General features: G+C 43.9%; 1 protein-coding gene across 1 annotated transcript; it reads left to right on the top strand.

Annotated features, from left to right (window-relative positions):
* Positions 1 to 207: 207 nt before the first annotated feature.
* On the top strand, positions 208 to 4,666 carry LOC149343021 (uncharacterized; the record flags this gene model as incomplete). The annotated part of the gene is made up of 4 exons (XM_089546871.1): positions 208 to 374; positions 3,487 to 3,554; positions 3,853 to 3,939; positions 4,374 to 4,666. Coding segments are annotated over 4 exons (447 nt in total), but the record flags the coding sequence as incomplete, so codon positions are not given.
* Between the last annotated feature and the right edge of the window lie 8,466 nt (positions 4,667 to 13,132).

Here is a 13,132-nt window from a genome sequence, read left to right on the forward strand (position 1 = left end):
GCATACGGGCTTAGGCGAAATGAAATGAGGTTATCTAAAGCACCTGAAGAGCTAAGACACCTGTAGATATAATGAGCCTTGGAAGTTTAGGAACTTCAGCTTTCTTTCAATAGAAATTTGTGAGCAATGGTTGTGCATTAGCAAAGAAATAGAAATTATCTCTCAGGACACGCGTCAGCAAATCCTATTCCTTAATAATTTTGACTCTCAGGCGTTTTGCAGGTGTTCGAGGCGTTTCCTGTTGGCATTGCCGTTTTCGACGAAGACTTAGACGGAGATCTGGACTGCCTAAGTTCCGTCCGGACAGAATGTGACAAGGTATCCCAAAAAGCGAGTTACACGTGGTTCCTTCAGGGGAAGAATGGACACATAAGGTGAGCGATAAATGACCAGTTAACTGAGCCGCTGTATAAACCGTAAAGCAGTGGTCTTATTTTAAAAACTATTTCAACAAAAGGTTTTCATGACCAAAGGTTTTTGAATTCATACCTAACGTTTAATTATTTAAACAAACCGGGGTTTTCTTATTCCTTCCATTGTGGAGTACAGGCTAGACTCCATTAGGCAGAAAGTGGAGGCCATGACTTCGTAAAGACATTGACATCATGGCATAGCAACGCAATGACTATGTTAAAAATTATTCCGGAGAACATAACAGTACAAGAAAATCCTCTTCCTTGTTATAATAAAGTGAAAAGGTTTCGAAAGAAGATTCTTCTTTGGAGGACTTAAGTGTGCGAATCGTATCGCCGCTCGATGAGTCATGGCAGTCGTGAAAGGAAGTCTTTGAAGACAGTCATGTATTACGTACGTAACGACTTACATCTTATCGACGAGGAGTGTAGCGCGCTCTGCAGGCAGCAAACGAAAGCATTGGTTAGGGGGTTGGTTGCAGCAATCAGGACACAATGCATGCATAAGAGGACTAAAGTGCATCGCATGTCAGTGGACTTGGCACAAGGTGCACGCCTTTCGCCTGTTTGCAATGATCCCTTCGTGATTTGCAACTGAACGGCCACGCAGATATGAGCGTGACGAGTGAAGGCTTCCTGCGCGCCATTGTTAAACTTCAGAATTCTTTCAGATTCTTCTTTGTGGCGCCGGAGTTGTGAAGTGCTGATAGCAAAGCGCCTGATAGGAAAGTGCTGATAGCAAAGTCGGAATATAGAGCGCATGAGATGTGAGGTTTAATCCCCACTGGCGCCTGTAACCAATTATTTTCAAAAGGGCACCCGCTCTTTCTTAGTGCTCGGCTTCTTGGGTAGATATTTTAAAATGAATGGATCTTTGAACCAACCGTGGGCTGACTAAGTGCGTTTGTCATAGCACTCTTAGGCTACGTTGCCTTTGCGCCATTCAAATCAAGTCATTGTAACCGTCATGTTCATAGTTACATTTGTGTTTATCCGGAAGGTTTAAAGGAATTCACCTTATTAAGAATGCTCACCCCACTTTTACCGCAGTATACTGACAGTATATGAACCCCTTGTTCATGAGGCATATTTTAGCTTATTGTACAGACGTCGGTGCTCCGGCTTTTAGCTCTCGGAAGGCACATTCCGGCATACGTAGGTGATATTTGTCGCTACATGGTGGGCTCGATGTAGCTTTCTGGAACATAAGGTGCAAACCATGATTCATACAATTCGCATGCCATCTCGTATGAATCATGGTTTGTTTAGAGCCTGGTAATAAGCCCATCTGTTCTGAAAAGCGAAATTCACAAACAATGTCTTAAATGCCCCACTTCTCACCGGAACCCCGCCGTAAGGATAGGGATGAATGTGGGACGGAAAAAAGAAAGAACGCGGTACGGTACTGGATGGCTGTGCAGTATTTTCCACCACCTGGGGATCATTAAAGTGTCTCAGGAGGTGGGAAATTTACGGAGCCCACCACCATCACCCCGCCTCTTCTGTTTTTGACACGTAAGGCCGTTACTGAGACCTCAGTAAGACATGAGACTCTCACCTTTTTCTTTGCTCAAAAGAAATTTTTATCATAAACTTTACATTTTTTTTGACGATGAGATAACTTATGAGAAAATGCTGTTATAGAAATAAAAATAACCTTTAAATGAGAAATAGCACTTGGGCAAGAAGCAAGGTGCCATAGTGTATTGAACAGTTGTTGACCCAACGGTCTTTCGGCAGTAGGCGAGTTCGAAATGCTGCGGAGAAGGCGGGTTCTCTGCTCTGCATGGATGCTTCGTAGTCACATGATCGCGAGCGGCGGATGGAACGAAAATGTGAACTGACCTCACAAACAAATCTGGAGCGCTGCTCAAAGGAAGGCAGACACACTTATGTCTAACGAGTACAGGTCTATTGAATCACCCAGCGAACTCCTTAATGAAGCCGACATTCCCACTCTGAAAGAGCTAAACTTGCACAAATAAAGCTACCGTATCAACTGCTACACAAACTTAATATTGATAAAGCTTGGCACATCATTGCTTCACATACACTACCGGAGCCCCTTAAACAATCAGAAACACAAAAGACTACTCATTATGAAGTGACTGCTTGAAAAGGGCCATTTTTTCTACTTCTAGTAGGGTTATGAAAATTACCTTGGTAATTTTATTACTAGAAGCGTATAACTGAACATTTTTGCAAAGCTAGTAGAGGATACCTTTGCTCATAGTTACAAATTTGAAGCTCAGCCTGTCTTACAGATTTAGCTTTGCTGCTGTATTCATTATCATACCGAACAAATCTGGACAGCAGCATTTTTTAACTAGAATCAGTCAATAACGAAAGTTTTTCATGCGTTGTAAGATTTTGCCATAACAATGAATATATCCGCAGATCTGCCGTCGGCAGGCTTGATGTTTTTGTCTGTCAACGTTCTGGTGTCGGGAAAAGTGTTCCCCATTGGTTTTCTACGGCAGTCTTACTTGATGCGTGTGATGGAAACACTATAAAAGCGATTTTGCTACATATCAGAAGAAAGGACCATTACCTTCAACATTTCCATAACAATACCTAATAATATTTCAATAATCAAAATTTTTCTCCAACAACGTCGGACATATTTCTTTGTTTTTGCGATCGTAATCTAGCCGTGTGACTAATGTGTCGAATATGCTGGTGTTTTCAGATGAATGATGGCTTCTCTGTATTCGTGTGGCAATGAAGCTGCTAGGTGTGGCAATATAGTAGCCTTAAATTTCCTTTTATGTAAATTTTTTGTGTATAGCGTCCTGTGTCGGTTATTTTTTATAACCCTGTAGGGCTTTTCACCTTGATATGCTTTGTGCCCAATGCCCTCCCTGTTAAAACCCTCAGTGAATTAATTGTATGTGACTTGAATAAATTAACTTCGATTGCTGTTTTTTTCGCTGCTGGTAGTAATACCTAGGTGAACGTACTTACAGAAAAACATTTATCATCAATTTTTGAAGTTTTAGGTTCTAGCGTTGCGACCCCAAATCACGCTCCGCGAGTAATGCTGTCGGCAATAAAACTTTAACTGACTTTTCAGGAAAAATATGACTTTGCATTTGAGGCCTGGTGCGACTCCTGACAAAGCTGTCTTCACAGTGGATGACTGTAAGCGTTTATCTCGATCTTCTCATACTGCAATAGAATGCATAATACTTCATTAGACTTCTGGGCTCTAGGTAGGAGACCACGAAAAACATTTGTAAAGTTCAACCAGTATAACACATTTTTCCTTGTGTTGGCGCAGAGTGGCAGCATACGTATCTGATATTTATTAGGAACGGTTTTCTAACTGCGATGAGGTGCATTATTGTAATATCCTGTTTGAAGGCGCTATGTTTTCAAGGCCTTCTTAAATAGCCAGTGTAGTGATTTATAATGTGGGTTCTCTTCGGACACCTCGCAGCCGACGGTCCTTGGGAAACTGCTGAGTTCATTTATTCGGACTACCAACGCTGCAACATTGTGGACCTTCCGTACGTAGGGACGGAACGTAAGTACAGAGCTTCAGTCGTGTTTCGTCGAGCTATGTCCTCCTGCGATCATGCTCTGCGCTTTCATGTATTTTGTCGCGCCTGTTGTCATGCACAGAGATTTCGATTATCAACTTTTTTTGAGTGGACTACTAAGCAGGCTTCTTGAGTGTGCAAACTGAAGTGCATTTTCTCGTGTCTGCATTATCCCGTGCCTCGTTATCTGAATAATGATACCAGTGCAATAAATCGTCATTCGTACGTTTAACGTACATTCGTACGTTAAACGTGGGACAGTTATTGCTATAGCCTTGCTATGAGAGAAAAAAAATGTTTTTAACGATGCTTACTAAACCAAAGCATGGGTGTGCTCAGTGAGTGTACAAATTCAGTCTAAGTGTGCTCGCTATTGAGTGCCAGCAGGCTCGTACAATAAGCATTGCTCCCCCTGCAGAGTGCATATTGTGGGTGTCAGACGAAGTCAAGGATGACGTGCCACAAGAATGCAAAGACCAGTTCGAGCACTTGTGCGAGATTGAAGTGATGGCGTACGACAAGGACAGCTGCAGCGCATTGTAGAAAGACACTGTAGCGCGAGAAAGATTACTACGCCCAAGTGATAACGCTATGCTGATCCTTCACTGCGTGGTTTCTCCTCGTAGATGAAAATAAAGATTGTTGCTACTTAGTGCTGCTTTAACGAAAAGGGATTGCGTTAACTGAAAGACAATAAAGGTGGTAATCTGAGTTCTTTCTTTTGTGTTGTCTGAGGTCGGAGACAATTTTGAGAACAGCATTGATGGGAGCTCCTGGCACGGGAACAACTGATTATTTCTGGGTGAGCAGAGCGCAACGATATGCTCCGTGTACCGCTTTAGAAGAAACTATGATAGTGGTCCCGTGTGATACATCTTGCGCAGTTCACACTCATTAAAATATTTAATTAAGATGACAGAACGTATCAACTAGTAAACTTAAAGGGAACCCCAGTGCCAATCATGTCTGAAGGGCTAAAGAGGGACTTCTTGAGGTTCAGTAAATCCGTTTAGATGAGGTCCTTTAATCTGGGATGGCAGGTCAACAAGGAACGTGTGTCGTAAAGATTATTTTATCAAACTTATGTACGCTATCTGGCCTAAGGTGTGCCTAATGGGTGCAAAAAGAACCGGAACGCTCAGTTTATTGAATGGATAGAAAATGTTGGCTAGCAACCCCATCGTGAGGACCTCACCGGTATTTGGGTAATGACTGTCGTCAAGAGCACAAACACAATGCAAAAAAAAGAACGAAGAAGACGAGCTGCTTATACTAAACTCCAACATATCTAAACCTAAGTGCAAGTTGCTCTATCGTAAGTGCTTTTGTATTGAAAGAGAACAGAAAATTGTGCGCGTGAGATGCTCAAGGCAGAAAGAGTGGCCGGATTAGGAAGCGTTTGCTTGAACCCCAGGTCTCCCTAACAGCAAAGCTGCTTCCTTCGGTCCGGCTAAAACTGCCTTATGTCATTTCATGTGAAAATCAAGCGTTTTTGTCACAAATTTTTTTGAAGTGAGTATTGCGTTTTTTACCGTCTGGTCTTCATCCCTTGTCTTCTCATCCACTACGGCTTCGCGAAATTGAGCCAAGCCCAAGCTTCGACGTCAGCTTTTGCTCCGCTTGAAGGGGCGCAACTCCGTATCTTGACTTATTTATTACTCGCTGACACTCGAATCATCATGAAAGCAAAATGAAGCGCCTTTTTCGTTCGATCGTAGAAGCTGTTCGCGAGTTGCAACTGGTGGCCGCTTAGCAAATCAAAAAGGAATTACTTACATCATCCGTCCGTTTAAGCACGTGCACGCACAAAAACACTTGGTGGCTCCAAACCCTTGTCGCAAAGTTTTGCCGAAAACTTAGCAATCTAAAACATTCCACACCACCATGTGGCAGGTGAAGTAATGATTGTCGCGAGAGATTACACATTAAGAGCAACCTGTTTCTCACAAGCCCTACCGACGGTTGTGTTTGAAACAGCCACCTACCGGGTCACTGGTGGGTCAATGGCCTACCACTTAACCACGAGGGGAATGGGCTCCCCGCTATCTATGAATAGAGAGCATAGAATGATCAGTTCCGTATATACCGGCATGTAGGCAGAACCTAGGCGACAGACAACGAGTGCATGCGTGGAAGGGATCTCTAATGCTGTCGCTGTAATGCCCTAATAAAGACACCGGACGCTTAATTTGGAGGTCGTAGGTTCGGATCGCACTAGAGGCATGTGGTTGTCCTGCTTATATTAGTCTACCACTGATGAAAGACTACAAAATAAACATGTAAGTTTCCCTCATGTAAGTGCAGGAACAGACAGACTTTAAAGTGGAGTGGCACTCCCTCCTGATTATGAGCTCAGCATTACTTTCCGTACAGTTCTTTGTTCCTCTGTCTTTTCGAGATGCCTTTCATGACGTTCCCCAAAATCTTTGTAAATAGGTCTTCTAAATAGAACATAATTTTAAAGTAATAAACACCATGTTAAAATAAGAGGTTTTGTGGCCTATTGGTTGCATGCGGGCCTCGCAGTCGTTGGTTCAATTTCCCGCACCTTCGGGAGCAGTTTTTCTTTGCTGTAGACGTCTTTATGCTTTATGCTAACGTCTACTGCTGACATTATGCGAGAGCATAATCACTTCAGTGAGGAATTTAATGCCATCACCGGGGACCTACGACGGGTCTTGCGCTAATGGGCATATAATACGTTCGCATCAACACGGATATTGTGCAAATATCCACGCGCTGACACATTATTATTCAGCCGCAATGGCATGGGAGGGTGCCACGCTCTCTCTCCTTGGTGCAGTGGATGTTACGAGAAGGCTTCCAAGAAACACGACCGCTGCGGCCGTGTTTCGATAGAGGTGAAATATACAAGTCTTTTCCGTGAGTTGTGTGAAGTCACTGCAGGTTAAAAATCCTCAGAACTTCATAATTTTTCTACAGCCCTCTACTACGGATCATCTTATCCCTTTCCTTTTTTCACTCCTACCTTGCTTTACGGTGCGGTATCATTGTCCACTGAGAACTGAAACAGTAACTGTGCCATATCATTTCCTTAAAAATTTCAGAATGAAAAAAAAAAATAAAGCACCACTTCCTTGACCCAGTGAATTAAACTGCACAGCTTTTGAGAATGCCACAAATAAAAACTTGGGGACCTTACCCACATTCTTAACGAAGAGACATTTAGGTTGCCTGCTGTGGTATCTGCAATGAGTGTAATGTTCTTGTGGCTTTCTCGCCAAAACTCTGGTTGGAACCGTTTGCCCATATGTGGCTTGCAAGTGTCATCAAATTGTGGATGATCGGGTATCTTTCATGGGATTATCATATGGGATTATACTAACTTGGTGGGAAAATACACCGTAGGTTATTTTTTTGAGTGGGCCTACTCCAGAATTTTGGTAGTCCTTAGAAATTTTTGGAGGATGGGCAAACTTACAAATTTAGGGGGTACTCCGGTTTTAACTTTTGACGTGCCCTATGATTGAACTACTGGGGGTCACATGGTCAGAATGAGGTCACGACCATCTTAATCGCACTCATATATCGCGGGGAGTTCTTATGCCACTGCTGGAGCACTGGAGTAGCCGTTAAGCGATGCGTCACTGCCCCGGCAGGCGGCTCTGTCAAACACAGCCGCCGGGGGGGGGGGGGGGGGGGGGCTTGTGAGACATATAACGCTCACGAGCCCATAACGCTTACGCGCAGCACTACTTCGGGCTCATAGCAACTGCATGAAATTTGGCAACAGCGAGCAGTTTGCTATCAGTCCGGTGGGCGCGTTACCATATTCTACGCTGGGCAGGTTCAGATTACGTCATAAGGTCACGAGACTTTTCTCGACCAATCAGCATTTTCGAGGAATTTCAAATTTCGCGGCGGTCTCTGAATGCTCAATTTGTGCTCACGTGACCGCCACGACGTCATTAAGGGATTGGAAAATCAGGGAATTTAGTCATGGAGAAACCGGAAACTTTTTTTTGATCCGGCAGCCGAAATGCTATTGCATTAATAATAATTAATTTACAGATCAAACGTGAGATGCGCCTGCTAAGCAAATTGTGCGAGGGGTTAAGTGTTGCAAACAGCATTCCTATCACTCCTAGAAAAACAGCAGCAAAGTGCTGCAAAACACAGGGAATATGAAATAAAATGCTTTGATAGCCTGCCGGAAACAGTTTCTCTGAAATGCGAAGCCAGTGCATGTGTACGGTGTGTTAAATTTAATCAGAACACAGGATCTAGCCTTTCGGTGGTATGATGTGGTGCTAATTAAGCCTACGAAGGTATCAACGCTCTCAGAGGCGACAAAGATACTTCGGCTACATTCCGCAAGTATCTCCTGCTTTGGGGATATCGTAAATTTCTTACTACATGACTATAAAGCTGAACCCTCGGCCTGCAAGCTTTGGACGCACCATATAGACTTTTCAAACTTGGATACCTTGAGCGTCGCTATATTGCTCGCTGGGCTATATCCCTATAGCCCAGCGAGCAATATAGCGACGCGCCAGCACTGTGCAAGCGGTGGCGGAACCGGTCTGCAACAGCCCAAAAAGGAGGCGTTTCGGGTATCTCCCTCGCCCGATGGAAAGGCCTGTATGTGTGAATTTGATGTGGTGGTAACTTTTATATGAACTAGGATGATTTCATTGCATTTCAATATAACTGCGTTATGCAGAATAGCCGATTAGTGTTGGATGTAGCCGATAGGTTGAGGAGTTCTATCTCGGCTTTGTTTCTAAAATTTAGAATGCAAATTCGGATTATTGAACAAGCTCTTGTTATATCGGGATATTTTCTCTGCGCACGTTGTTGTTGCGGATATAAAGGCTCTCATTATATTCATAAACAGCTTCAAACCCGCAGTTTGCACCAAACAAGTCTAACCCCGCAGATATATGTTTTATTCCATCGTGCATATTATCCTTCTCCTCTGCATCGCTTCCATTTTTGTACATTTCGGAAACATTCAAAATAATAGCGGCCATTTGAACCAACTGTTGCGGACGTGAACCTCAACCGGGCGACAACTAAGAAGCACGAGTGCCAGCTCAGCGTTTGAGAATCAACCAGTTCAGGTAGCTTAGACCTACCCGGAGAACACGGCATAAGTACTTCGCGTGCACGCGACACTTGTGACCCGGACGTGATGAACGGATGCTCTATCTGACGCCCACTCACACTCTTCCGTCTCCATGGGCCACAACATCGACAGAACGCTACAGTGCTGGCACCCGCAAGCTGATATCTACTAATATCCCCCGCTTGCGGTGTTCAATTCCATTTCCTTTGATATCTGGTTCATGCAATTGAAGGCGACCCTAAACCTATACAGCATCGCAATACATGAGTTCAGATACGTAGTTCTTCTCCAAGCTTTCTCCAACCACTTCGGTACCGTTTATCAGCCCATTCTGGAGCGCTATTTTGACGTGGCGCCGCAACTGCAACCGAGTTTGCTCATTTCTCAGGCTACCAACACTCTGCTACCGTCGCCCCAAGACCTCGTGCTCTACGCTTACAGGACAGCTGGCCTCTCCTTATTAGCGTGCCTAATATTTCTCCACCCGGCGCAGCTTTCCGTATCACCGAGAGCTGCTCTGACTCCCCACCGACAGTGCTGCTCAGTCCGCCTTCGAGCACTATAGGCAGAGCCTGATTCTACCGTTCCAAGCTACTACCGGTAGATCCGAACCCCTCCGTGCTACATGATCGACTGAGCTACCGCCGTTAGCGTGCACCTTCGGATTTCGGTGTGTCCGATTTCTCTCCACGGTCATATCACCGTCCAGACAGGAACGGGCGCTCACTACCTGTCACTATAGAATCCTAGCTCCATAAGGGTGTCTTAAAAATTCTGCGCGATGCCCATCTCTTCCAAGAACGGCATATAAAATGTCCATTCGAAGCTTCTATTCACGACCATGTGATTTTATGATCAATAATTTACTAAGCAATGGCCCTGTAATAGACAGCCAAAAAAAGAAAACCCGTATTGAACTTTGCTCCAATCATTTAACGCTCACCCTGATAGTTCAAGCTGCATTTGCAGCAACCACACGTATATCGCTTTCTTAGAATACTTGCCGAATTCTGTCGTAAGGCGTCTTACGAAGGCCAGATCTCTGTCCGATCTTCCTAAAATTTGCGGCCTCAAAGGAAATGCCTCTAAAAGCTGCAGAAGAAACGAGAGCCATTCGGCAGAAGGGTTCGCATAAGATTGGTATGCAGTGATTGGTATCTTGCATCATCGTATTTCTATGAATGCAGAAATATTAATAAAATAAGTTTTATTTAAAGAGGTGTAGCGTGCGGACGGAACACAGCCAAGCACGGGGTGCTACTAATTGATTCCAGATATCTATGGTTTTGAGGCTGTGCAGTTTCTTTTAAAATCCTCTGTTCGTTCTGAACATTTTTTTTCTCCGCCGTGCTTCGCAAGCCATTTTCGGTCACATTACACGAGGGAAGCATAGCTAAGCTTTTTAGTTCTAGTCGCTATATTCTGCTGGCAACAACAATATGTTGAGGTACTACAGTTCCATTTTTTTTAGCCAAGTTGTTTTATTCAACACTCAGCAGAGCCTCTCGTTGATGTCCCCTCAGTAAGCTAATACGATGGCAAAGACTCACCTTTGGTCGCGATGCGTTAGGCTAAACGCAGAGCCACAGTCGTAAAAACAAGGGAAGCGACCGTTGACTGCAAAAATAGGTTGGAAAACTACAAAGGAAAATAGCATGAATTAAACGGCAGTCATATTTCCGCTCCATTGCTAGGTGGGAAAACTTTATTACAGACCCGTACTGAGGCCCCAGAAAGCTACAGCACGACCGTAAAGAGGCCGCCTACGATCCGGTTCCTGTCGTTATGCCCGGATCGGACATGATGTGGGTTTTAGCGCTATGGAAATCCCAACTCCCTGTCTGTAGCAGATCAGGGGCGGCGCAGTATCGCTGATGTGATTTCGATCGGACTATGACGTTCTTTCAATTCTTTCTCCTTTATGCTACAATGCAGCAGGGTTTATGGAGCGCCAGGAACGCCTTCTGGAATGGTGCTCTGAACACACTATTCTCTATAAAGAACACGGATTTTGCCGATTCATCTCACTGAATAGTATTTAGAGTTCAGAAGACAACAGCCTCCCATTCAGTTTAAGGGTTCACATTGCAGTGAAAAGATGAGTGAGTGATACGAAAATTTGTCCATGTCTGCTGTATAATTTTCTTAAAGAAATAAATAAATTTTTCCTCAGTCCGAAATTATTGGAGATACAACTACACTAGTGGCAGTTAAGTGGAGGTAGTGCCATCTGTATCACTTATGGAACATCGGTCTACTTGTCTTTAATTCGTCTACCACCTCGTACTGTAAATGGTACCTCGTTTTTCCCCATCCACAAAACACAGAGAGTGTTGGAAAACATAGGCCGATGCACCATCTACGGTACAGCGCAGCTCGCAGATCTGTTTACTCTCGGCTATTTTATAATAAAAATAACCTTCGTCTGACGTTGCCAGCTATGCCATAATAAGTTGATACTTGAAAGCTATTTATTTGTGCGAGATACGCTCAGCTGTATCAGGTCCCTTGTCTATTTCAAATAATGAAATTCTGACGACCGTCTGTGAGCTGCTCAGTATGCTAATCTTTCTGTTCAGGTTGTTCTGCGAAACGTTCGCATATCAGATATCAACTTTTGTAGATCTGCACTGACTGTTGCAAATGTCTCTTGCAATGCATCTACACGTCTGACCGTTTTACTGAAGTAAAGAAGCCGATCGCATATGCTAGCCGAATGAATGCCAGTCACTTTTCAGTGTAATTTTTCTACCTTTCCTCTGTAGCTGTGTATGACTGCACTTAGGTGGACGTTAAAAAGTGATTACTCCATTCTTCCATATCCTACGAATAGCTAAACTGTTTCCGTTACGCCAGGATGAGATTCTGCAACCCTTTGTTTGACCGTGAAGAAAGATTAGCCTCTAAAGTCTTTACCAGAGCTGGTAGAACGCAGTTCCTGAACTTCGGCAACAAACACTGACTATGCCTAGCGATTGCCGATGAATTGGGTGCAACGCGGACGAATTTTATCTCCATTTATCTCAGCGTAAATTGAAACGTGAGACCAAAAACACGAGCACATCTGTGACGGACGAGAAAATGATTGCGGTTTCGATTAACGCTTCAAAAGAGAAGCCTTAGCACCTATAGAAGAAAGTAAACTGCTGTAATACTCTCTTCCAGAAAAGAACTAAAATCCCGGTTTTGCTGTTCGCGTTGCAATTGACATAGAAGACATATTAGTCGCGCTAAATAACAGGGAATAAGGCAGAGAAGACAACAGAAAGGCTAGTTCTGGAGACCTCTACTACTGCGTCCCTCATAGCCTGAGTCGCTTTGGGACGTTAAACCAAATAAAACGAACCAAACCTACCTAAACACAAATTAACCCGGTTTTTTCCTTAAATTTCAATTGACCTTGACTGTGGATAAGGTGTCTATTAATTCGGGTCGTTAAGTATGCCTCAAAGCTAATAACAAATATTTTGTGCTCTGCTCGGCAGCCAAAAATAAAGGAAAAACTGGGACACACGTAAGTTCACCTTACCATTGTTAGGCGGTAGCCTTAAAATGTTCCTACAGGTAGCTTCGGGGTCACCTAGTGCACTCTGTCGCAGACAGCGAAACGCAAGTTGCACCACGGTAGAATTTGCGTACTTCTTTTTAACCGTACTTCAGATAAATGTGTCGTCTTGTTGCGCTTTTATTCTTGCCAGTTAACACGTGACGGTGGGGCTACTTCAGGAGTCCCAGAACACGTATAAGAGAATAGAATTGTATTTTGCTGGTAACGCCGTTGTTTTTGAGAATTTTCATGCGCACTGGACGAAAGACATGCACGAGTACCAATCAAATGACAGCTTTTGGATTTCGCGGGCTGAAGTGTGGCAACCCTTGAGCCTCAGGAAAATTAGTCTTCGCAGACTAGCTCATTTTAAGCAATGGAAAAGTACTGTATACTAGAAAACACGACTCTCAATAGCACTCATTCGGCTTCAGTCGGATAGGACACTCCTTTTTAAAAACTGATTAAATTCTGTGGGACTCTGTATATAAGAAGAGCGAGGGGGCTGACGTCAGTTCAAGCTGTTGCTACCAGCACAGTG

This window comes from Amblyomma mixtum, chromosome 5, assembly GCF_055824585.1.
Source record: "Amblyomma mixtum isolate Tamu chromosome 5, ASM5582458v1, whole genome shotgun sequence".
In the NCBI taxonomy this organism is placed as follows: Eukaryota; Metazoa; Arthropoda; class Arachnida; order Ixodida; family Ixodidae; genus Amblyomma; species Amblyomma mixtum.